General features: G+C 49.3%; 1 protein-coding gene across 1 annotated transcript in view; it reads right to left on the bottom strand.

Annotated features, from left to right (window-relative positions):
- Nucleotides 1–814: 814 nt before the first annotated feature.
- The window catches only part of DNMT1 (DNA methyltransferase 1), an 81723-nt gene continuing 55955 nt past the window's right edge, over nucleotides 815–26582 (bottom strand). The window contains exons 23-34 of the mRNA XM_048487463.1: nucleotides 25328–25520; nucleotides 23834–23924; nucleotides 22289–22423; nucleotides 20441–20723; nucleotides 17060–17288; nucleotides 14851–14996; nucleotides 12217–12394; nucleotides 8894–9098; nucleotides 7586–7749; nucleotides 5482–5598; nucleotides 2592–2682; nucleotides 815–1325 (exon numbers count right to left, since the gene is read on the bottom strand). Of these exons, the coding sequence (XP_048343420.1) occupies nucleotides 1288–1325; nucleotides 2592–2682; nucleotides 5482–5598; nucleotides 7586–7749; nucleotides 8894–9098; nucleotides 12217–12394; nucleotides 14851–14996; nucleotides 17060–17288; nucleotides 20441–20723; nucleotides 22289–22423; nucleotides 23834–23924; nucleotides 25328–25520 (1870 nt within the window). The 3' untranslated portion in view covers nucleotides 815–1287. The remainder of the gene's footprint in view (nucleotides 1326–2591; nucleotides 2683–5481; nucleotides 5599–7585; nucleotides 7750–8893; nucleotides 9099–12216; nucleotides 12395–14850; nucleotides 14997–17059; nucleotides 17289–20440; nucleotides 20724–22288; nucleotides 22424–23833; nucleotides 23925–25327; nucleotides 25521–26582) is intronic.

Raw genomic sequence — 26582 nt, 5'->3', positions numbered from 1 at the left:
ACTGAGGACGCCCAGTGTAGAAATACCAAACAAAACCATCTCAGCTGGTTCTCTGATGGCTGTACTCTGCCGTGACTTAGCATAACGTCAAGGGACGGGAATGTAAAGTCATGAATACAGGGTGGCCGTGGATTAGTGGTAAAACGTGTCTGGCATGCAAAATGGTCCAGACTTAGTCCCTGGGATTTCCAGTTAAAAAACTCAGGCGGTAATTGATGAGAAAACCCTCAGCCTGAGCCCTGCAGAGCTGCTTCCAGTTGAGCAGACAATACCAATCCTGATAGACCAGGGGTAGGGAACCTGCGGCTTGAGAGCTGCATGCAGCTCTTCTGCCCTTGGACTGCGGCTCCATGAGCCGAGCTGCCGGCTTCATCCTTGCCTGCCCTGCAGGCAGCAGGGCGGGAGCACCAACTGCCCGCGGATGGCTGGGCCGCGCCACGGGCTTCCCCTCTCGCCCGCCCCGTTAGGACGGGGCGGGCGCTTTCCTGGTGGACGTCGAGCCCGAGCCGCCGGCTTCATCCTTGCCCGCCCTGCAGGCAGCAGGGTGGGCGCATCCATGCGCTTCTCAGAATGAGTGGAGTAAAAGGTAAAAAAACCCAATATATACAGTGTTATCTTTATTTTAAATGTCAAAAATTATTTGCGGCTCCAAGTGTTTTCTTTTCCCGTGGAAAACGGGTCCAAATGGCTCTTTGAGTGTTAAAGGTTCCCTACCCCTGTGATAGACCAAATGGCCAGACTCAACAAGAGGCTTTCAGTCCTATACGGATCACAGGCAAATGTGAGCGCAACAGACTCATTCACAGGCAGGAAGTCAAGAATGCCCCTTGGCATAATTTATAGGAGCGATTTATTTGAAGAAATATTACAACATATAAAAACTACATAAAGTATTCCACTTATATAAAGTGGTGGATTAATTTTTCAATATAATGCATAATAAAAACATCGTACTTAACCCTTCCCTCTCCCAAACGCGCACACACACGCACACAAACACACATACACACACGCATGAAGCGGCAGGCACTGTACAGTTGATCGCCTGGGAATGGTCTTGCGTTGATAACCTGGAACATCAAAACAGCTTCAAAACAGACAGACACTGCTCACAGATACAGGCTGAACAGAGACAAATTGAAAAGAAACATACCCCTTCCCCCCTGCCCAACATCTTTTAGAGTCCAGAAGGAAGAAAAAAAAAATAAACCCAGAAACAATGACCAAGAATTAAAACAATCAGTGCATGTTTGGGTGTTCGGGTGCTGGAACTTGGAGGAGAGGGATTTAATCCAAAATTTCCATCTTTTCCTGTTTGATAGACTCTGCAGAGGAAGAGAAAGATGAGCAGTGATATAAATTCTGGAAGGGTATTACTGTCTCTTTATTTAAGTCCCTGTTTTTATTCAAGAAGAAAAGCTTGGATTTATACCCCACCTTTCTCTCCTGTAAGGAGACTCAAGGTGGTTTACAAATTCATTTCCCTTCTCTTCCCACAACAGACATCTGGTGAGGCAGGTGGGGCTGATAGAGTTCCAAAGAACTGGGACTGGCCCAAGGTCACCCAGCAGGAATGTAGGAGTGCGGAAACACACCTGGTTCACCAGATAAGCCTCTGCCACTCAGGTGGAGGAGTGGGGAATCAAGCCTGGTTCTCCAGATTAGAACCCACCTGCTATCAACCACTACACCACGCTGGACTCTCATTTAAATTATTTATTGTCTATCTTTTTTCCTTATAGGACAGCTTACAATATTAATAAAGTACACAAAAACAGAGTACATAAAACGTGAAACCAAAGTTTTTAAAATCACAATTTAGGACTGCTTGAATCAAATGCAAAAAAATCAAAAACAATAATATGCCTTTGGAATGAGGTGGAGAACAATAAGCACATAGGTGTCTATCAGATTCAAACACCTCCCTCTTCCCTCCCCTCCCCCTCAGGGTGGGTGGGCCACAACTAGATGACAGCCCCCTTCCCCCCTTTCTAACCTCTCCCTCAGTGGTGGCGAACCTTTGGCACTCCAGATGTTATGGACTACAATTCCCATCAGCCCCTGCCAGCATGGCCAATTGGCCATGCTAGCAGGAGCTGATGGGAATTGTAGTCCAGAGTCGCCCTGCTCCCTCCCGGGTGGTGTGGCCCAAGAGCTCAGATGACCCCCCCAACCCTTCCCCTCCCAAATCGTCCCCCGCATGGTAGGCCATGACCAAATGACAGCCCCTCCCTCCCTCTTCCAGGGTGGGCGGGTGTGAGGTGGTTGCCCCCCTCCCCACCTGCAACAGCCATTCTGTGATCGTGCCCATTACCCTAACCAGGATTCCAAAGGTGCTCAAACATGTCGAAGACCCCGGGTCTAAGCCCTTCCTGGAAAGTGAGATTATGCCATGAGGCCAGCTGATTTAGCCATTAAGACGTAACAGATAGTGACTCACTAAAAAAAAAACATCCATCCCCTCGCATTAAATAGGGTATGGCCTGCTCCAAATTGCACGCCTCACGTCAGGAATCAGGAGGGGGAGACAGAGGGCCATCTACTCAAGCTGTGAGGAATGCAGCGCCCGAAGATGAGAGTCCGGAACATACCTGCAGCTTCCTCTTTCATTTTGGCCAACACACACGCTTTGATCTCGAGTCCGATGGCTTTTGCCAGAGGCGGAGGCACTGCGTTACCCACCTGCAAGAACAGAAAATCAGGGCAGGAGGAAAAAGAGGCAAGGGTTAAAAGAAGAAGAGGAGTTTGGATTTATATCCCCCCTTTCTCTCCTGTAGGAGACTCAAAGGGGTTTACAATCTCCTTGCCCTTCCCCCCTCACAACAAACACCCTGTGAGGTAGGTGGGGCTGAGAGAGCTCCTAGAAGCTGTGACTAGCCCAAGGTCACCCAGCTGGCGTGTGTGGGAGTGTACAGGCTAATCTGAATTCCCCAGCTCAGGCAGCGGAGCGGGGAATCAAACCAGGTTCCTCCAGATTAGATACACGTGCTCTTAACCTCCTATGCCACTACGCTAACCTCCTACGCCATTGTCCGATGACGCACAGCAAGGTTCCCACGACTTCAATGAGAACTGGCCAGAGAGTCTTTGTTTCGGGGCATGTTCAGCATTATTACCTACTGCCAGTGGTGGGATTCAAATAATTTAACAACTGGTTGTTTCCAAGAACCATTTTAACAATTGGTTCTGCCGAAGTGGTGTGAACCTGCTGAATCCCACCACTGTCTGTAAGGTACTACTGGATTTAAATCCCATTGCCTGCTGCCCTGTTTGAAGTGGGGCAGACATTACCCAATCAGCTGGCCTCTTGCTTCTGTCCGGGTGGGGGGTGGGTGGACCATGTTTTGCTAATGTTAAGTATATGGTTTTTGTGTTAACGTATTTAGCCTGCGTTGCTTTGGTTAATAGATCTGCAGTGATAAAAGGCCCTTTACATGTCAATCAAGGTGCATATCAGACAGGTTACATGAAAGGCTGCAGTCAGGTGACATATGCCAGGCTCCCCTCCTAACACCCTGCTTTAGGCCCAGAGAAACACAAATGGGCTAGAATTGTACTACAACGGCCTTGAGCCTACAGCTCCAGAAAAGGCTGATGATATCAGGCTGTGAGTGACTTAAACGAAAACTAAAAATAAGCTGTAAACATCAGAGGAAAGGAAGAGAGAAAGGCCCTTTACATGTCAATCAAGGTGCATATCAGACAGGTTACATGAAAGGCTGCAGTCAGGTGACATATGCCAGGCTCCCCTCCTAACACCCTGCTTTAGGCCCAGAGAAACACAAATGGGCTAGAATTGTACTACAACGGCCTTGAGCCTACAGCTCCAGAAAAGGCTGATGATATCAGGCTGTGAGTGACTTAAACGAAAACTAAAAATAATGCTTTTCTCTCTTCCTTTCCTCTGATGTTTACAGCTTTGACACGGATTGTAGATAACTAGGCAAATGACTCTGAGGAGCCTCTCTGGCTCGGGGAAACAGCATGTGTCCCTGTGGCCAGTGCTGGCAAGTAGATGGCAGGCGGTGGCTGCATCTATCCCCATCACAGCCTGAGAGGCGCCTAAGCCTCCAAACAAATCTTTTCATACTTTCTCTGGGAAAGCGGGAGGGAGAAGCTGGGCTAGGATAAAGGAACCCAAGAAAGCCAGGTCAAGGAGAACTGGCTTTCTCAAGCTAGGTACCTCGCTGCCTTTCAATAAACACAACTGATCAAGAATCCAGAGTCTGTTTATTGGCTTATGGTCCGAGACCTAACACAGGGGCCGCAAAGACATGGCGTGGTGGTGGTTGTGAATTTCCTGTGTTGTGCAGGGGGCTGGACTAGATGACCATTGAGGTCCCTCCCAGCTCTATGTTTCTACTATGGAACCCCAGCCAGCCCCTGCACAGGTTAATAGGACTGTACTGTAATTATTGTTGTAAGGAGAAAACGGAGGAATGGGAAAGGATGGAAGCAACTTTGGGTCCCCATTGTGGAGACAGGCGGGGGATAAATGGAGTAAATTAATATTCCCCCAAATTCCAACCAGATCAAACATTCTGGGAACGCTCACACTGGCTTTTCAGTGGGTTCAGCTACATGCCGTTCCTCTCGGCATGCCTTTCCGGGGACGCACAAAGTGACTGTGTCTGCCCTGTAAGGCTAAGGAGCAGCAGTGGCGTAGTGGTTAAAAGCAGGTGTACTCTAATCTGGAGGAACCGGGTTTGATTCCCAGCTCTGCCGCTTGAACTATGGAGGCTTTTCTGGGGAATTCAGATTAGCCTGTACACTCCCAACACATGCCAGTTGGGGGACCTTGGGCTAGTCACAGTTCTTCTGAGCTCTCTCAGCCCCACTTACCTCACAGGGTATTTGTTATGAGGGGGGAAGGGAAAGGAGGTTGTAAGCCCCTTTGAGTTTCCCACAGGAGAGAAAGGGGGGATATAAATCCAAACTCTTCTTCTTCAATTCCTCTACAGCAGGGGTAGGGAACCTGCGGCTCTCCAGATGTTCAGGAACTACAATTCCCATCAGCCCCTGTCAGCATTGGCCAATTGGCCATGCTGGCAGGGGCTGATGGGAATTGTAGTTCCTGAACATCTGGAGAGCCGCAGGTTCCCTACCCCTGCTCTACAGCCTTCCATTTGCACTGAGGCTCAAGGCAGATGACACAATGTAAATCGATGCAACCAATAGGATGAGACGTCTAATAAGCAATGTACTAGGACGATGGATATCTGAAACTACAGAAGGCTGGCTTGCGAATCCAGCACATGCTGCTCTCTGTATCACATCAACGGATTTCCAGAGTCAGTGACAGGATCGTCTGAAAAGAACGTGGGGCAGAGGAGGCTATAACCCAGGGGTCTGAAACCTGTGGCTGTCCAGATGTTCATGGACTACAATTCCCATCAGCCCCTGTCAGCTATGCTGATGGGAATTGTAGTCCATGAACATCTGGACAGCCGCAGGTTACAGACCCCTGCAGTATAACCCTACCTGTCTGTGCTTGTCGAGTACGTTTCCAAACAGCCTGTAGGTATCCGGGAATCCCTGCGACCGAGCACACTCACGGACGCTCACGACTCGATGCTGTTCGGGGTGAAGCACGCGGCCCTGCAAAAGAGAAGACAGTTAATGGCAGAGTAGCCATGTCCAGCTATTCCACCACGGCCGAACTGGTGGCCATGGTTTGGCTGAAGAGAGTTCTTTCTGCCAGAATGGGGTGGTGTATTCCTTCTACACCAGAGGAAGACTGAATTTCAAAAGCAGTTCGCACCTTAATATCTCCAGGGAGCATGGAAACAAATCTGGTTCACCAGATAAGAGTCTGCTGCTCCTGTGGAGGAGCAGGGAATTGAACCTGGTTCTCCAGATTAGAGTCAACCTGCTCTTATATCATGCTGGCTGTAGAACATCTTCTGGGCATGCAGAAGGAAGAGTTTGGATTTATATCCCCCCTCCCTTCTCTCCTGCAGGAGACTCAAAGGGGCTGACAATCTCCTTGCCCTTCCCCCCTCACAACAAACACCCTGTGAGGTAGGTGGGGCTGAGAGAGTTCCAAAGAACTGTGACTAGCCCAAGGTCACCCAGCTGTGTTGGAGTGCCCAACCTAATCTAGTTCACCAGATAAGCTCAAGTGTGCAGAGCGGGGAATCAAGCCCAGTTCTCCAGATTAGAGTGCACCTGCTCTTAACCACTACGCCGTGCTGGTCCCAGGTTCAACTCCCCACCATCTCCGGTTATAAAAACGACCAGGGAGCAGGTGATGGGAAAGGCCTCTGCCTGCCTGAGACCCTGGACAGAGGCTGCCAGTCAGAGTAGACAGTTCTGACCCTGATGGACCAAAGAAAGGATTCCGTACAAGACAGCTTCGTGTGTACCTGGACCTCAAACCGATCTTGTCAGGAGGCCTGTATTTTGGGGTTTTGCTTATGCTGCTGTTTCATTGCACTGGGGGGAGGTTGGTAGGGGTTAACTGCATTTCTAACTGTCTTTTCACTGTTGCTGTAGAATGTGGAGTAGCACCAGGTGGTGTCCAAGGTCATTGCCTGCCTATCTTCTGTTATCTCCTTACGCTTACTTTTAGGCATGCTTTCCCAGGCTGGGGGGTGCGGGGGGGGCTGCCAGTTGTTTTAACGATTGGAGTTTGAGCGGGCTTTTCTCAGTCTTGGCTTTGGCCAGGGAAGATCCCCGAACCATTAAAGCTGCTGTTCTTCAACAAGAGTTTGTGTGTGTTTTTGGGATTCTGACAGATCTTCAGATTGGAGAGACTAATTTCCCTGGCAAAATGGCTGATCTGGAGGGTGGGCACTAGGCATTATACCCCACTGAGGTCCCTTGCCCGCACTCTCCAGAATCCACACTCAAGGCTATTAGCAGTCTTGGACTCACATACCTTAGGGACCGCCTTTCCCCGTTTCGCCCAATAAGCTCCCTCCCTTCTTCTTCGGAGAACCTGCTGGTAACCCCCAGCCTGAAGAATGCCCAGCTGGCCTCGACGAGGGCCAGGGGCTTTTCGGTCCTGGCCCCCACCTGGTGGAATGGGCCCTGTGGGATCTGAATTCTTTTTGCATGGCCTGCAAGATGGAGCTCTACCACCAGGGGCCGGCCGGGCTAACATCGATTGTTATTGGCCCCCCAGGGGATAGTTGAGTTAAGTCCCCATCATGAATGATATTGCTGAATTAGTTGTATTTTGAATATTTATTGCTATTTTAACTGTATCCTGTTTTATTGTTGTACAGCTGCCCTGAGCCCTTTGGGGATGGGTGGGGTATAAATTCAATGAATGAATGAATGAATGAATGAATGAATGAATGAATGAATGAATGATAGATGCATAAAATCTCCAAGAATTCCCAACCTGAAGCTGGCAACTTTATGTAGGTACTTCCTCTCTGGCTAGTGCTGTTTCTGGGTTTGGACACCCAGAATGCAATTCTCACACTCTTTGGTCCTCCAGACAGCCATGCAACCAGGACGCTTAATTATCTTTCTTTCCCTCTATCCATCCCTGGATAAATGACCGCGTTTCTTTAATTGGTTCGCCAAACAGTAGCCGCACTGCCCTTGGTATCCTGCTCTTGGGCGGTTTTCTTACCTGCTTGCCCATCGGTTCAGGGTTGGTGACTGTTGTGCTGAAGAAGCCGTCCCACTCGAGCCGGCCGTACAAGCCGGCCCAGTGATTGTGCCGGTTCCCAGTGTGGGGAAGGCACCAAGGGATCAGGGTGTTGAACTGCCGGTCGGCCGGGTCACAAGGCTTGCCTGGGAAGCAGAGCAGAACTCATAAAACTTTGCCCGCTGGATGCTGCTCACGCCATTGCAGGGAAGGGGTTCAGAATGGAGTCTAGAGTGAGGTAATCCAACGACATGGAGTGACCACCACGGGTGAGATTTTCAAGCAGATGAATGGCTGAGGAAGAAAAGGTGGAAGTCCGCTTGCCCTGATCTCCCTGATGCTCCCTGCAAGCTGCTTCAAAGCGACAAGAAGCCTTGGAGCAGGGGTCCCCAACGTGGCGCCTCTGGGTGCCAGGGCGCTCCCCAACACTCTTCTTTGTGTCAAGAATGTATAGGGAGTGGGCGGAGGGGCCCTGCCCAGCAAGGCTTCTGACAGGCGACTGGAGATCTGTGTCTCGTCAAAGGCTTTCACGGCCAAAATCAACGGGGTGTTGTGGGTTTTCCAGGTTGTGTGGACCAGAAAACCCACAACACCCATTGGAGATCTCATTAGCTGCGCAAAATTAAAAGCGGCAGCTGCCACTACAGTATTGGCTTGACTCTCTCTCACTCCTCTTTTCCCTTTTTTTTAAAAAAAAAATTACACCTTGGGCTTCTTCTAAATGTGCCTGGGCGTGTGTTGCTCTGCTTCCCATTTGTATCCATGTTGTGGTTGCGCCCACCACCTCTTGTCAGAATCCAGAAGAAGAAGAAGAGTTTGGATTTATATCCCCCCTTTCTCTCCTGCAGGAGACTCAAAGGGGCTGACAATCTCCTTGCCCTTCCCCCCCCACAACAAACACCCTGTGAGGTGGGTGGGGCTGAGAGAGCTCCGAGAAGCTGTGACTAGCCCCAGGTCACCCAGCTGGCGTGTGTGGGAGTGTATAGGCTAATTGAATTCCCCAGATAAGCCTCCACAGCTCAGGCGGCAGAGTGGGGAATCAAACCCGGTTCCTCCAGATTAGATACATGAGCTCTTAACCTCCTACGCCACTGCGTAGAAACAGGTTGGGGACCCCGGACTTGCATCAGGAAAGCAGCGCAAAGTCCCGTGTGTGGTAGCGATACTCCAGTCAGCTGACTGGAAACAAACATGAGCCAGACACTCACAAATATTGAGTTCCTCAGGACCAGGTTAGAGGGACCATCCACCCAGCCTCTGATCAGAACGGGTCCCAGGAAAACCTTGTACCTTCGGCGCAGGAACAGACGCCTCGCATGGCTCCCATGTTGCTCCGCCCGTTCTTCTTATCATGGTGCGTGTAAGGCAGCCTTTCCGAATTAGTGTATTGCCCATCCGATAGAGCAGCACCCTCAATGTTGGGCAAGTCACGCCAATCCGAGCCCGGAGCTAGTGGGATGTGTCTCATCCGGGCAGCTACCAGCGCGCTCATGTCCTAGGAAGACGAAGGCAGTAGTTACTGCAGCCTCCTCTACCAGGGATGTCAGCTGCCAACACTCAAGATACAAAAGCCACCCTTCCACCCCATTGCAGCCTGATCTCATTGGATCTCGGTAGCTGAGCAGGGTCAGCCCTGGTTAGTACTGGGATGGGGGATCACCAGTGACTTCCAAAGATGCTACGCCAGGGGTGGGCAATTATTTTTCCATGGGGCGTTTATAAGAAAGAGAGAAAATATTGTGGAGGCGGGCCAAAGAGGAGCTGAACCTCAATTCTGCATAATAGGGCTGATAAGTGACAGACAGGTGCACAGATCAACTTGGAATCAGGTGGCAACAGTTCTGCATACACAACACTATTTGGCACCAAAGAATCACAGGCTTAACCTCATATTCTCGCATAGTTGTCCACTGCTTGACAAAGCAAGCAAGTGGGTAGACTTAAGTCCCTTGACCTACTTTTCATCGAGCTGGCACTTTTTTGAGAAGCCCCTTGAAGCAGGCAGCCAAGGCAACTGGCTTCTCGCGGAGACTTTCAAAGGATCGCCCAGAAGCCAAGGCTCGAGGGAGGAAGGGGGGGAGGGTTAACGTGAGCAGCGCCGGTTCTAAACAGGTCCCCTAGGGCCTGGAGGGCCAGAGTCTGTCATAAGGGCCAGTCAGGGTCATCCAGCGGGCCGGATGTGGCCCCCGGGCCGTATAATGCCCAGGTCTGGGCTACGCAGTGGCAGGCAACAGCAAACCACTTCTGCCCATCCCTTGCCTTGAAAACCTCACAGGGTCTCTTCTAGATCAGCTGCGCGTTGGCAGCACTGTCCACCATCACAGGGGCAAAAAAATCCCCCTATGCAACTGGAGAACAGGGCTTGGATGCCAGCAAGAAAAATAAATCATAGGAGTAAAAGCTCCACTGAATCATCTGCATGTTTCAAAAAAGTTCTTTGGAACGGAAAATTCCCAAGTTTCTCCTCTAACTTTGCTGGGGTGGGCGATTAAAGCAGTCTGGCACGACTGCCCTTGAAGATCCTCTAGCTCAGGGGTAGGGAACCTGCGGCTCTCCAGATGTTCAGGAACTACAATTCCCATCAGCCCCTACCAGCATGGCCAATTGGCATGCTTTGATAGAAAAACTGGATAGGGAATTGTAGTTATTCCTGAATTTATCTGGCTGCCAGGATTCCCTACTCTAACTTTGATCTGAGTTGAGGACTCTGAACACTCTTTTTCTTAAGTGAATGGCATTTTTCTTGCCCGAGTGTCAGTGACTTAGTTGTGAAGGTGCCCTGTAAGCCATTTTAACACTGTCTGGAAAACAGCAGCATGCTGTTTTATGACGCCTGAAGGACTGCCTCCTTCCATACATCACTGTGTGCGAACTATGGTCATCAGGCAGTTTCCTATTGGCTAACCCACCACCTAAGAGAGCCAGTGTGGCGTAGTGGTTAAGAGCAGGTGCACTCTAAGCTGGAGAACCAGGTTTGATTCCCCGCTCTGCCACTTGAGCTGTGGAGACTTTACATGGGGGACCAGATTAGCTTGTGCACTCCAACACGCGACAGCAGGGTGTCCTTGGGCTAGTCACAGTTCTTCGCAGCTCTCTCAGCCCCACCCACCTCACAGGGTGTTTGTTGTGGGGGGGAGGGGAGGAAGGGAAAGGAGATTGTAAGCCCTTCTGAGTCTACTTACAGGAGAGAAAGCGGGGGTATAAACCCAACCTCTTCTTCTTTGGGTGGCCCATTTGGCATCAACCGAAGCCAGGGCCTTCCTACTCTGGCTTTGTTTGAGGTGCTCTCTAAAAAGCTGAGTGGGTGGCCCTCTGTGGAAACCTTTGGAAGGCGCTGCCAGCCTGCCTGTTTGGCAGGCCTTTTAAGGCATCTTTTAAAGGGCGAGAGATCTTGGGGCTGGCTATCTTATTTTTGGCTTTTAACTGATAATATATCTAGCTCTTATTGTGAGCTAGATACAGCTCACAATACAGCTCACAATAAGTGGACCACAATGAAAGGTGAGATATGAATGTTTTAATAAACAGATAAGCAGCTTGAAGACTTTACACCAGGGGTAGGGAACCTTTAACACTCAAAGAGCCATTTGGACCCGTTTTCCACGGGAAAAGAAAACACTTGGAGCCGCAAATAATTTTTGACATTTAAAACAAAGATAACACTGTATATATTGTGTTTTTTTACCTTTTACTCCACTCATTCTGAGAACCGCATATGGATCGTCCACGCCTGCTGCCTGCAGGGTGGGCAGTAGATGAAGACCAGCTGGCTTAGCCTGCGCCAGCCAGCTGAGGAAGCACCCGCCCAGCTCAACGGGGCCGAAAATATGGCAAGCCAAAGCGGCGCAGCCTCCAAAGCCCGACTCTTGAGCAGTTGGTGCGCCACGCCCTGCTGGGCCTGCAGGGTGGGCAAGAGGATGGGGCCAGCTGACTCGGCTGCATTAGACGCGAGGTGCAAGGAGCAGAAGAGCTGCATCTTTGACTCCTCGAGCCTGGGTTCCCTGCACTCCCCTGCTTCACACGGATATTACTGAAGTGAGTTTACAGTGAGCTCCATGGTTTTTTTTTTAAAAAAAATAAAGGTAGGTTTTTCTGTACCAAGAAGACTCAATTCTTGGAACAGCACAGCTCTTCTTTCATCAGGAACATAAGGAACTGGATTGCCAGTTGCATGCAATGTCATACAATAATTTTCTCCTTCCCTTACTTCATTCGAAAAGATCTCACAAATAAGAATAGTATACCAGACCAAGGCCACACAGCCGGGAAAACCCACCACAACCACCAGAAGAATAGTTATTATCCAATTTTTGTTATGTGAACTTACTCGAGAGATTGCGGTTATGGTTGCTAAGTTCTTTAAGCTAGAAAGTAGACTTCTGTGAGTTTTAATTTTGATCTTGTCTATTGTGTAGTATGCCAACAAAGGACAAAGAAAAAAAAAGAAAGGAGGACTAGAAACTCTCTTGGGCACGAGTGGAAGCTACCGGATGGTGCTTTAAGTCAAAAGGGTCACTCTCGTAGCCATATTACTGGAAACTTTCAGCATCACGGCCCCAGCTGTAATTGCCTCCACCCTTTCGCCAAATAACAGAGTTTAGAAAGTCCCTCACCTTACAGATGTGATCCCTGAGGATGGGCTGATATTGGGAGCCACGGATTTGCCTCTGGAACCAGGACTGCGGCTCCCCATTGTAGGAAATCTCAAGTGCTGAGGCCCCATTCCGGATCTCAGGAAGATCAGACATGGTGTCTCGGACTGTGATGGTCCGGAATGGGCCTGAATAGGTCCTAGAGCAGAACAAAAGAAGTGATTTCCTAGCTGGCTACTTCTCTGCTGAAGAATATGGCCCACAAGAATAATAATAATTTGGATTTATACCCCGCCCTTTCCTGTAAGGAGACTCAAAGGGGCTTACAATCTCCCCCCCCACACACACACACCAAACACCCTGTGAGGTGGGTGGGGCTGAGAGAGCTCTGAAGAACTGTGGCAAGCCCAAGGTCACCCAGCTGGCGTGTGTTGGAGTGCACAGGCTAATCTAGTTCCCCAGATAAGCCTCCACAGCTCAAGTGGCAGAGCGGGGAATCAAACCTGGTCCTCCAGATTAGAGTGCACCTGCTCTTAACCACTACACCACTGCTGCTCCACAATATCAGAAGGTGAGGTCAGTCAGGGGTGGCCACGGAGAGGCCCGAAACAGATCCAGCTGACCTCAGCTAGAGTGTTTCAGCCCTGCCCCCAACCTGGTGGAATGACCTAGCAGATGAGATCCGAGAGATACAGGGGAGGTAGGCGATTCTGCAGGTTCATACGAAGATGAAGCTGTTCTGCCCGGCTGATGGTTGAGAGGTAGCAACTATTTCCACCAATTTTTGGCCTCCCTCTGAGAAAAGCAGGATACAAATCCAAACAGTTCTTCTGATGTAAAATTTTTAGACTTACTGTATTTATTGTATTTTATGAAATGAAGGGGCAGGGGGAGAGGTACAAATATAATAAAAATAAATTGTATCTCATAAAAGAAGCTTTGATTCATAAAAGCTCATACCCTGAAAACCATGTTGACTTCTGAGGTGTTACTGGACTGGAATCTAGCTGCAGGCCAGCATGGGTACCCTTAAGAGGGACAGACTCTAATCTGGAAACCGGGTTCGATTCCCCACTCCTCCACATGAGAAGCGGACTCTTATCTGGTGGACTGGATTTGTTGCCCTGCTCCTGCATATGAAGCCTGCTGGCTGATCTTGGGCTAGTTATAGTTCTTCAGAGCTCTCTCAGCCCCACCTAGCTCACAAGGTGCCTGTTGTGGGGAGAGGAAGGGAAAAGGAGTTTGTAAGCCACCTTAAGTCTCCTTCCAAAGGTCTAGATTTGAGTCCAGCAGCACTTTAGAGAACCACAAGATTTTTGGGGTATGAGCTTTCAAGAGTCAAATCTCCCTTTGTCAGATATCTCAAAAGCTTATACTTTGAAATTATTGTTGGCCTGGAAGGTGCTACTGGACTCATACCTTGATTGTGGGGACAGTTTCAGAGGTTAGCTGTGCTGGTCGACCGTGGAAGGGTGAGACTTGTGTCCAGTAGCACCTTAGAGGCCAATGAGACTTTAGGGGCAGAGACTTTTGAGATTCAAAGCTCCCTTCGTCGAGGTCTTCAGGTCTAGATATGTGAGAACTCCAGAAGCTCTCTTTGTCAGGTATCTGACCAAGGGAGCTCTGACTCTCGAAAGCTTATGCCCTGAAAATCTTATTTGTCTCCAAGGGAGCTAATGACTCTAATCTAAACTTTGGGAAAAGTTCCCTGAGCTAGCCACAAGTTCCGAGCCGCAATCCAACCGAGCACAGTCTCCTCAACCAGCTAAGGAAAAACAGCTGCCCCCTTTTAAAGACTTAACCGGGGAGGGCAGCTGCTCTCCTGGCTGACATTTAACTCAGATACTTGGCCTGATGAGAGGCTGGGCCAGGTAGTTCCTCTGAACCTCTCCGTCGTTTGGGTGGGATCCTGGATGAAAGCTTCCATTCCGCAGGAATAGAAACAAACAGAGGGGAGACACCGCAGCACACTTCTTAGCAGTGACCTAGTACACCTCCAAGGTTCTTGCATCCACAGGGTGACAGACATAAACTTGAAGAAGTGACACACATTTCCCACAATCCTGGGGACATTTATTCAGGGAAGCCAGAGCTCTACAAAGCTCAAAGGGACTCGATTCCTAGGGAGTGAATTTAGGATTTCAGCCAGTGTGCAGCCTGGTGTAGCTGTTACAGCACGGGGGCTAGGATCTTGGAGCCCCAAGCAAATCCCCACTTTGCTATGGACGCTCACATAATGAGCTGGGGCCAGTCACATACTCTCAGTTAAACCTACATCACAGGGTTGTTGGGAGGACTTCCACACAAAAAGGAGGAGGATTAAGCAAAATGGCACTTGGGCAGCTTTGGAACTGTAACTGGGGAGAAAGGTAAATAAAGCAAAATGAATAAATAAAAATCTGTCAGTGCTCGCTAGAAAAAGAAAGCGAGGGTGCCCCCTTGGCCCTTCCAGCCCCTCCTCTGTTTGGGAGGCAACTCTTTATTTATTTAAAACATTTATTAGCCCACCACTTTTCCCCACCTTTGGCTGAGTTTCAATATATTTATGATGTCAATGCAAATGCTTAGTATCAACTAAAACATCAGCAAAACACAGCTACATTCTATAAAAGGACCAAAACCAGCAAAAATCACTTGACTACTGAGTATTTCTACCTGGTAATATTTGCTAACAAATTTCTTGTCGTCCACCCACCACACTGAGCTGGCAGGCCGAGGGAGGCGAGGAACACATGCAGGGGGGCCTCGGGAACATGGGGAAGTTTCTCAGCCATGGAGCTGCACGTAAAACAATGGCTCTCTCACGGGCGTGTCTGGGGCTTTCACCCATTGCACTGGACAGGGCCTGGAAGGGGGACACAGACACATGAGTTACCTTGAGGCAAAACGCCACACTGAATTCCTCTGAAGAGTTCCCCATTTTGAATGCTGTGCTTTTGCTACATGGCCCAGTGAAGTTTGTTACAAGTGATACTAGTGTCCATTTACCACTGAAAAACAAGGCAAGCCAAGAAAACCTTCAATTGTAAATTTGGCGTACTTGATGAAACCCAACGGGACGAGATTGTCACAGACGCAGCTTGAGCCTTGGGAGCGAAAGAATGAAGAGCTACACGGGCCAGAATGTCAGCTAATTCTTTTATTTATTCACTTCATAGCTGCCTTGCCTTTCTCGTCATTGGGGACCCAAAGCAACTTCCCGCAGTCTCTTGCGCTCTGCTTTATCTTCACCACAACCCTGCGAGGTAGGTTAGGCTACGAGAGTGTGACTGGCCCAATATAGAATCCATGGCACAAGTGGAGATTTGAATCTGGGCCTCCCACATCCTAGTCCAGTGGTGGCGAACCTTTGGCACTCCAGATGTTATGGACTACAATTCCCATCAGCCCCTGCCAGCATGGCCAATTGGCCATGCTGGCAGGGGCTGATGGGAATTGTAGTCCATAACATCTGGAGTGCCAAAGGTTCGCCACCACAGTCCTAGTCTGACACTCTTGCCACTACACCACGCTGTCTGGTTCAGAGTTGCTGCTGCCCCCCAGCCAGGCTTGGCCAAGCCCACTCAGATTTCTAGCCTCTCCACATGCTGGGCCAGATGGAGCAGGCAGCTGGGGAAAAGGGAGAAGGGTCTGCCATTTCCTCATTCCCAAGCTAGAGCAATTTGCACCAACGAAGGCTGGCAGTCACAGGACTGAATGTCTTGCCAAAACTTAGAATACTTTACTACTGCCGTGTTTCTCCGAAAATAAGACAGTGTCTTATATTAATTTTTGCTCCCAAGGATGCGCAGTCTTATTTTCAGGGGATGACTTATTTTTCCGCCCCACAGCTGCATGCTCCGGTGTTCTGTTCGACGGGCATGCTTCCAAACAAAAACTCTGCTACGTCTTACTTTCGGGGGATGTTTTATATTTAGCACTTCAGCAAAACCTCTACTACGTCTTATTCTCAGGGGATGTCTTATTTTCGGGGAAACAGGGTATATACACAATACAGTCCTCTGAAGTTTCAGAACAAAATACAGTTACGTGGGTCCTCTCCTCAGTTTCCACTGTAACACTTTGACAGTCTCAAAACAACCTACAGATATGTGGGATTTATATCTCAGTTTCCACTGGGACAGCTTCAGTACAATGTCCAGATATGTTTGGGCCCTGTCTCTCAATCTCCGCTGTAACACTTTGGCCTTTCAGTACTACTGCTACCCGGAAATACCTGAGACACAAACGTATGGTGTGCTGCAGATTCTCAGGTCTGAAATGAAAAGTATCGAGCTAGTTGGCTCCAAGTGATGCCTGACCTCGTAGTTTCTTTGCAGGCTCAAAATATTGTGATCTCAGAGCATCTCGAGTTTAACCATTTCACAGTATTTTGGATAGCATTCAATTGCAGAGTCTCTAGCGGCCATTGAACGTCCTTTGTTGCACTAACCTCCCCAGTATTGCAACGGCTTTGAGACCTGAGTGTACTGCTTCCATCCATGGAGGTTCCTCTTTGCAGCTACTACTGCTAAGATCTTTTCCGCAAATTTGTCAAACCCCCTTTAAGGTCCGCTGACAGCACTATTTATTTATTTAGGATACTTCTAAGTCTAGCTTTGCTATGTCCAGCCTACCTTGGTGCTTTTCCCTCCATGTACTGATCAGGGCCAACCATGTTTAGCTTCTGAGATCTGATAAGACCCAGCTATGTCATGATGCCTTCCCTCTCTTCTAATGAAAAGGCTAGGGCAGTGGTGGCGAACCTTTGGCACTCCAGATGTTATGGACTACAATTCCCATCAGCCCCTGCCAATTGGCCATGCTGGCATGGGGCTGATGGGAATTGTAGTCCATAACATCTGGAGTGCCAAAGGTTCGTCACCACGGCAATAGGGTTTTGCCCCCCCTCCCCGGCCCCCAATCCCCAACTGAGCTTTCCTCCAGCAGAGATGCTTCCTGAGCAGGGTACCTGCAGCACTCCGAAAGTGCATTGATATCCCATCCGGACGAGGCACCGCAGGGTCAGCTTCAGCACCATGGAGCGCCGGAAGGAAACAAAGTTCCTTACGTTCTCGAGCAAGAAGAACCTTGGCCTGTAGTAGTCGCAGTAGCTGGAAAACAATATTTGGGGAGGGGGGGGGATTGGTATCAGGTGTGGACTGTTTTTCCACCAGCAGCAGATTTCCCCCCATATTTTAAACAGAGGGTCCAGACCAAGCCTCGCAATCCCTTCCCACACCCCAATCCAATCCAGTCTTCAAGAAGTGGTTAGACCAGTGGTTCCCAATTTTTTTGGGGTGGGGGTACTGCCCCCTTCGTTCCATAAACTCATCCCAGTGACTCCCTACCCCACCCGATAAAAAGCCTTATTCAAAGTAGTGGTTTACATGAGTCGCTATGGAAGAGAATGGCAATTAAATTAAAAACAGAAACGGTTAATTGCATATTTATGTGAAATCCAATTAAAACTTTTTAGTTTAATTTATTCAGCAAAACCGATGAACTTGACCCAGTGATACCAGCTTTTCAAAGTCAGGGGAAAAAAATTCTGATAGTTGCCACCAGATTTGCCAGCCTGGTTCCCAAGCTTGACCTGTTTGAATAAGTGAGCAACACAAATGAAGGGGTTCACCTCCAGCAGCCCCCTGCTGCCCCCTTGCTTCTTAGTACCACCCTGGGTAATCCCACAGCCCCCAAGGAGCAGTACCGCCCACTTTGGAAACCACTCAGGCATGCTTCAGACTGATCCTGCATTGGACCGTATGACCACTTCCAAATCTTTGGCCGATTATGAACAAGGTGTTTGCTGCGTGGTGGAGGCAAATGTCCGCTGTGGCAAGATTTCTTGAATGGACCCTGCTTTCACTTTCCACTCTCTCCACAGCAAGCAGACTCACTGATAGCACGATTTTAATTTTGCACTGCTGCCAGAGCGAGACAGATTTTCCAGTGGGTGCAGCTTTGCCCTGGACCTCTTACACCCCCCCCCCGCCCCACTCCTTCGCGCTGCTTTGCACACTTCCCCCTCTTCCCCGTTGCTGACCACTTCCTGCTTCTTGTCCTACTGTCTCCTTTCTATTGCCCATGGCCTCCCCGCTCCTGCAGATCTTTTGACTAAAAATAAATAACCATATCAGCAGATCGATAAATTGATGTACCCACAAAATGTAAAAATAATAAAACTACTTGATCAGTCGAAACATCTGTTTTGGCCCTGCATTTGATCAACAAACTGGGACATCTTCAGTCTCATAGATTTATACACCACTATACCCTGCCTTTCTCTCCTGTAAAACAGCTTACAAACTCCTTTCTCTTCCTTTCCCCAGAACAGACACCTTATGTCAATGGTGGCGAACCTTTGGCACTCCAGATGTTATGGACTACAATTCCCGTTGTTCAGCCTGCCAGCACTTGGCCACCTCTGGCCATGCTGGCAGGGGCTGATGGGAATTGTAGTCCAATTGGCCAATTGGACATCTGGAGATTATAAAGGCTCAGCCACCACGGCTCCTACTCGAGAGGCTAGAGTGGGACTAAGAGAATTCTGAAGAACTGTGACTAGTTTGTCCCCGAGCAGGAATGTTGGAGCGGGGAAACAAATCCAGTTCACCAGCTAAAAGTCTGCTACTCATGCGGAGGAGTGGGGAATCGAACCCGGTTCTCCAGATTAGAGTCCACTGCTCTTAACCACTATGCCACACTGGCTTGCAGACAGACAGAATATGGGACCTTCTGTAAGCCAAGCAGAGGCTCTTCCACTGAGCCACAGTCCATTCCCAAATGCCTTGTACTGAATCAAACCCTCGGTCCCTCAGTGCCAGTATTGTCTACTCCAGAGGTCTGCAACCTGCGGCTCTCCAGATGTTCATGGACTACAATTCCCATCAGACCCTGCCAGCATGGCCAATTGATGGGATTTGTAGCCCATGAACATCTGGAGAGCCGCAGGTTGCAGACCCCTGGTCTACTCAGACTGCCAGAGCCCCTCTGGAGTCTCAGGTGGAGGGTCTTTCACATCACTTACTACCTGGTCCCTCTAACTATGGGGTGGGCAATTATTTTTTCCATGGGGCCGCATAAGAAACAGAAAATATTGTGGAGGGCCGGGCCAAAAGGCAGGGGGGCGAGGCGTTTTTGAAAGCCCCACAGAAGCCAGCAGCCAAGGCAACCGGCTTCTGCGGGGCTTTCAAAGGTGCCTCGCTCCCCAGCAAGGCAGGGGGGCCAGTCAGGGTCATCCGGCGGGCCGGATGTGGCCCCCGGGCCGTATAATGCCCAGGTCTGCTCTAACTGGAGATGCTGGGGATCGAGCCTGGGACCTTCTGTCTGCAAAGCAGAGAGTCCAGCTACCCAGGAAGCTGCCTTATACAAAATCAGACCATCGCTCCATCAAGGTCAGCACTGCCTACTCAGACTGGAAGCTGCTCTCCAGGGTCTCAGGTGGAAGTCTTTCACATTCCCCTGCTATTCGATCCTTTTAACTGGAGATGCAGCGGGTTGAAACTGCGACCTTTGGCAGCTGTGGACAACATATATCGCAAAAGAACTGCAAGTCGTAAACTTTCCAGTTGACTACTAAAAACTAGACTGACAGCATAAAATATGAATGTGATGATATTGTTTAATATGATTTAAAGCTCTCTTATATGATTAATGAATTGAAATCTAAAAGTAACTTAACATTAAGTGGTATAAAGATGAGGATTAACTCTTTTTTCTTATGTTTCCATTTGACTCACTAACGTTATGTTAAAACTTAGAATAGACTGAAAAAGTAAGACATGTAATAATCATGTAAGAGAATGCTGAAAGGCAGTTAGCTTTTTGAAGTGTAAGATAAACGATAGACCCAAGGTTGAAGGAGAAGTCATCAAAATTTTCCCCTCGTCTTTTACTTCAACTCTTTATCTTTCTCCAGAAACTTATCCCCCTCCCTCTTTCTTTTTCAGCATTCAAAGCTGAAAGATAATAAGTTAAAGAAATTGATTTAACATAGGTATTGTCTTGTAAATAATAGCTGGAACATGATATAATGAATTATTATTAATGTTAGTATCATTTACTACCTATCGACTTATCGCTCTCTCCTTTTCCTTTGTGTAACTTCTTTTAAAAGTTTTTCAATAAAGATTAAAAATTTAATTAAAAAAAACAAAAAAAACAAACAAACTGCGACCTTTGGAACATCCAGCAGGGGCTCTGCCGCTGAGCCCAGTCCCTCACACAGCTTGACGACGAGAGAAAGAACGTGGATCGCGCTCACCTGAGAAAGGAGACCACCAGGGAGTTCTTGAACTTCGAGTAGGTCCGGGAATTGAAGCGGTTCATGCCGCTGAAGCCCTGGCAAGGGGGACCCCCGCACAGCAGCTCGACGTCGCCCTTCTGTGGGAGCTTCTGGCCCAGAGAGTTGGTCTTCTCCCCCGACATCACCAGCTTCAGCAGGACATTGCAGTCCTCCGTGAACACCGTCGTGCCGGGGTTGTTCAGGCGGAAGGCCTGCGCCGCTGGCTCCCACATCTCCACGGCCCACGACGTGTCAGAGACTTCTGTGGTCGGGGAGGGGACGAGAGAGCAAGCAGCGGCTTTATGGGGGAAGCCAGCGTGGCGTAACCGTTAGAGAGTCGAGCGCGGAGCTGGAAGACCCAGGCTCAAATCCTGACCCTGCCCAGCAGCAAAGCTCCCAGGGGATGGGGGTGCGTGACGCACCGGGCGCACGAATTTGGGTCACGTGGGGGGGGGGCGCAAAATCCCCCCGGCCCCTCCCCCTTTACACTGCGGCGCCCCCCCCCCACTTACTTTAGAAAACAGAGCAGGCTGGAGAACAGGCCTTCCTGTTCCGGTGGGAACTACATTTCCCAAGAGACCCTGGGAAATGTAGTTCCCACCAGAACAGGAAGGCCTGTTCTCCAGACTGCTCTGTTTTCTAAAGTAAGTGGGAGTGGGAGTGGGAGGGGGCGCGCGAAAAAGCCAGAGTGCGCACCGGGCGCACTCTGGCCCAGCTACGCCTCTGACCCTGCCACAGCAGCCTGCAGGCTAATCTTGGGCTAGTCATGTACTTTCAGCCTCACCGACCTCACAGGGTTGTTGCGAGGATAAAACAGGGGAGAGGAGATTGACGTAAGCCCCCGCGAATGAAAAAGAAGCAAGTAAATAATAATAATTATTATTTATTGTATTTATAAACCGCCCTCCCCGAAGGGCTCAGGGCGGTGAACAAAACAAATAGATAGAGCACAGATAAAATCAGTAAATAATCATTAAATATGGCTCTATATGTTAAAATCAACCCCATTAAAATGCAGCATCCTAATCAAATATACTGATGGCGTCCTACTAGAAATCCCCTAACAAAAAAGGGGGGAGGGAAGGGGAGAGAGAGGGAACGACAGTGGTCCACAGATGTTATGATGAAAGGAGGAGGAGGGGGCATCAGCGGACGGACTCCCCAAAAGCCCGATTAAAGGAACAGCTCCAGATCTTGCGAGGCCCTGAGAAATTCATTAAAGATCCCGCCCAGGGCCCAGCTGTAGCGCTGGAGGTGAGAAGCGTTCCACCAGGTGCAGGTTATGGAAAAAGCTCTGGCCCGGGTGGGAGGCCAGCCGCATCATTGAGGGGCCAAGGGATCACCAGCGCAAATTTGCCTCTGCTGAGCCGCCAGAGGCCGGATTTTGGGACATGTGGGGCAAAAGAGCGGTCCCGTAGGTACGGAGGTCCCAGGCCGCGCAAGGCCTTAAAGGTCAAAACCAGCACCTTGAAAACGATTCGGAATTCAATCGGTAACCAGTGCAGACGGCACAACACAGGTGAAATATGGTCTCTAGCGGCACCTCCTGTGAGCAGACGTGCCGCCGCATTCTGGACCAATTTTAATTTCCGAATCAGACGCAAGGGAAGGCCTGCGTAGAGCGAGTTGCAACAATCCAGCCAGGAGGTTGCAATAATCCAGCCTAATAAATAAATAGGAAAAGCCTTTCCCAAACCCAAGAGGGGAAAAGTACCACTGTTTCCCCTTTATGCTGCAAGCAGATATTCTCCCTCTGTGGTTATCGCAAGCTTGCAGCGACCGCCAGCCCTGCCGTTCTCCCCCCGCTAATATTCCGAATGGCCTTGCCTGCTTGATGAAACCCTTCCGACAAGCCTCCACAGCCAGAGAAAACATCCAGCGTGCGCAACTTCAGGGGTTTCATTTCAGGAGCTTCGATTTCGCTGGGCTCAGACGCTCCGGAAGATTTCGCTTTGCTTTTGCCTGCACCAGACCAAGAGGAGTTGATTGATTTAATACATTTTTACACCGCCTCTGTAGCGAGAGAATGGTTCAAAGTTGACTCCACACCGCGAAAGAAGGAAAGCCAGTCATAAGCCCGCCAGCGATGCAAACAACTCAGCCTGGCGGCAAAACTATCACGGTCAGCCCAAGGACAAAGCAGCTACTCCACTAGGGGAGGCCCAAAAACCCGAACACAATGAAAAGCTGAGACAGCAGCCTCGGAGGTTAAAAGTGCTCCTCTTCCACGCTGGAGATGCAAAACGGAAGGCAGAATGGGACATGAACAAATTCAGCATGATGGGAGGACAGACAACGCAGCCCTTCAAGAATGATGTTGGACTTTGCAATGTCTGGCGTATCAACGAAATGAGACCCCAGAGGGGCTGGCAAGTGGTCAGCCAGATAGAGCTGCGAGGCTGCCATCCTTTTTGCATTCATCTCTCGTCTGTCCTTAGACTGATATTTTCAGGATCAATTTCCTGTTTCTACTTGGGAACATTCTTCTCCCTCTCCTCTGAGCCAGTTTGGTGGCTAGAGGCCATCTCTGTCTCTCAGCTTCCCTATTTATAATGTAGCCCCCTAATAATCACTGAGCATGACCTTTTGCTGCATGACTCGAATTCAACCAAAAAATGGTACGTCTTGTGTAGTGCTGTTTCTCTTCTCCCCTTCAGCGCTGGCTGGCAACATTAGGATTATGAAAAGCAATGCATGCAACTGTGAAAGTGACTTACGAAAAGTGAACTTCTTCCACAGAAGCCGACCAGTACACTATGGTCATCTTTGGAGGCCCTGCTTCGGTTGCCCCGGCCAAATGAGGCTACGTGGGAGGCAACCCGAAAAAGGGCCTTCTTGGTTGTGGCACCAAAACTTTGGAACTCCCTCTGCAGGGAGATCCGTCTGTCTCCCTCTATCACGGTCTTCCACCAGCAGAGGAAAGGTTTTTTGTTTTGTTTGGGACAGCCCCAGGAAGTGTTTCTGGCTCTCCTTTCTGGTTTTGCTGCTGTTTGTTTGCATTGCTTGACTGAGTTATTTTATGACTTAAAATGTGTTTTTAATTATTCAAATGTTTTATGGTTCTTTTGTGTTTGCGGCCTTGGGGACCCTAAATGGGTGAAAAATGGAATAAAAATATTTTAAACCAGAAAAACTAGTATGCAAAAAAACCCAGAAAGAACCCTCTTCCGCTTTGGTTGAAAGAAGTCAGCTATTCTTGAAGAAAACGGTGGTGAATAAGCAGAGCCTTGAATTTTCCTCAGAGCAGAAAGGACACATCCTCACTTTTTGTCTCCCAAATGAGTGCTGTGCTCAAAAACAGCCTTTGGGGGCTGGGAGAAAGAAAGGAAAGAAACTGAAGATGCACTTAAAAATCTTTCTAATGCGGCCCACCTTTTCCTTTGCCTTTTCCCTTCCCTTTGTTTCCAGAACTTCGGGCGTGATACGGAGGGTCTTCAAAGCTTTTTGTTTTCGCATTGTAAGCCTGGGAAGAAAAGGAATAAATTAAAAACAAAATCCACCGCCAAACCGGCGCAGTTTGGAAGACGCGGCTTCGGAAGATTCCGTCTGAAGCTCAAAGAAGATCAACAGGAAGCAGACAGAACCAAAGAGCCACGCATTATTATCCAACAGGCACCCACTCGTGCAAAGCAGCTGCCCCAGAGGGCGGATCTGGGGCATCAGTAAGGAGTCAGTGAGACCCGGGACCCCCAAGGAGCACACTCTGCGGAAAGTTCTCCCATCCAATCTCCATTTCAAAAGGAGAAGGAGGTGTATGCAAGAGAATTGTGGGGCCCTCTCGATCTCAAAAGGGCTTTCCTGGAAATTGGAGCCCAACTGCATTAGCAGCCGGTAGGAGCGAAGCCAGTAGAGATTTTCCTCTCGGGAACTCAAAAGCTTCGGCGCAGCCCTGATTTAGCCGTGGTCTGTCTACCGGCAAAGGGGTCGACATAGCTTGTGCTGAGGTCTGGGACTGGGAGACCATCTTCTCCCATATGTTCCTGCCTGGGAAGTGAGATCCTCCTGATCATCCCACCAATCGTCCGGTGGGTACTGAAGAGAGAGCCTTTTCGTTCGGTGGTAGCCCTGCGATTACGGAGCAATCTCCCCAGGGAGGTGTACCTGGCCCCCTTACTGTGACAGCATGGTGCTTGACTAATTTCATTTTTATTTATTGGCAGCCCTAACTAGAGTGTTTAAATGAGGAGAGGCTGCAGCGTTTGGGACTCTTTAGTTTGGAGAGGAGACGGCTGAGGGGGGATAGGATTGAAGTCTATAAAACTATGCATGGGGTAGAAAATGTGGACAGGGAGAAATTTTTCTCTCTTTCTCACAATACTAGAACCAGTATTGAAAATGCTGGGGGGAAGAATTAGGATTAATAAAAGGAAACACTTCTTCACGCAACGTGTGTTTGGTGTTTGGAATATGCTGCCACAGGAGGTGGTGATGGCCACTCACCTGGATAGCTTTAAAAGGGGCTTGGACAGATTTATGGAGGAGAAGTCGATCTATGGCTACCAATCTTGATCCGCCATGATCTGAGATTGCAAATGCCTTAACAGGCCAGGTGATCGGGAGCAACAGCCGCAGAAGGCCACTGCTTTCACCTCCTGCATGTGAGCTCCCAAAGGCACCTGGTGGGCCACTGCAAGTAGCAGAGAGCTGGACTAGATGGACTCTGGTCTGATCCAGCTGGCTTGTTCTTATGTTCTTAAATTGCGACTTTTGAAGGGTTTTTATAACAGTTGTGTTTTTAATAATTTATTATTTATTAATATTCCAACCTGTGCCTGGAGTTCTGCAAGGGTGAAAGGCAGACGATAAATGCTTTAAACAAATAGACAAGCACCACATGACTCCAGTTAATGCCTCGGGAAAGGTCACCTCTAGAAAGTAGAAGCGATCAGAGCCGCTGGCCGAGTAATCGTGGATGCATTCAGTCAAGTCCTCCCCGTACACCACGGTGCAGCGGCCCTGAACATCTCGGAACTCCACGATGGCCTCTTCGTCGCTCCAGTACAGCAGGTTGATATCAGCATGGTAGCTGGCTTTCACAGACTTGTGGGTGTTCTCTGGCCTGGGAAAAGACAAAGCAGAACATTGCTTTCCACCGAAAGCAAATCACACCTGAGAGCCCACAGTTCTCCAACCCTCCTAGCAGAAGAAGAAGAAGAAGAGTTTGGATTTATATCCCCCCCTTTCTCTCCTGTAGGAGACTCAAAGGGGCTGACAATCTCCTTGCCCTTCCCCCCTCACAACAAACACCCTGTGAGGGTAGGTGGGACTGAGAGAGCTCCGAGAAGCTGTGACTAGCCCAAGGTCACCCAGCTGGCGTGTGTGGGAGTGTACAGGCTAATCTGAATTCCCCAGATCAGCCTCCACAGCTCAGGCGGCAGAGCTGGGAATCAAACCCGGTTCCTCCAGATTAGATACACGAGCTCTTAACCTCCTACGCCACTGCTGCGTAGGTCTTGGCGACAAGGAGGGCAGTCTTATAGGACAGGAGCGATAAGCCACTGGAGGTCAGAGATTCCAAGGGGCATCCCATTAACCCAGTGAGAATCAAAGTCAAATTCCACTGTGGCACAGGTCTCTTAACAGAAGAAGAAGAGGAGGAAGAAGAGGAGATGGAGTAGGAAGAAGAGGAGGAGTTTGGATTTATATCCTACCTTTCTCTCCTGTCTCAAGGTGTCTTACAAGTTCTTTTCCCTTCCTCTCCCTACAGCAGACACCTTGTGAGGTAGGTGGGGCTGAGAGAGTTCTGAGACAACTGTGACTAGCTCAAGGTCACCCAACAGGAATGTAGGAGAGTGGAAACGCATCTGGTTCACCAGATAAGCCTCTGCCACTCAGGTGGAGGAGTGGGGAATGAAACCTGGTTCTCCAGATTAGAATCCACCTGCTCTTAACCACTAGGCCACGCTGGCTCTCAGGAGGGTAGTCTTATAGGACAGGAGCGATAAGTCACTGGAGGTCAGAGGTTCCAAGGAGCATCCCATTAACCCAATCAAAGTCAAAGTCCACTGTGGCACAGGTCTCTTAACAGGCGGGCGCATGCTCTGTAAACCCGAGAGGTGATGCTTGCAGGGTGGGCAGGCAAAGAGGGGAATGAATTCAACCCCAGACAAAATGCTAGTAC

This window comes from Sphaerodactylus townsendi, linkage group LG03 (assembly GCF_021028975.2).
Source record: "Sphaerodactylus townsendi isolate TG3544 linkage group LG03, MPM_Stown_v2.3, whole genome shotgun sequence".
Lineage (NCBI taxonomy): Eukaryota > Metazoa > Chordata > Lepidosauria > Squamata > Sphaerodactylidae > Sphaerodactylus > Sphaerodactylus townsendi.
This window is presented reverse-complemented; position numbering and strand designations above follow the sequence as displayed.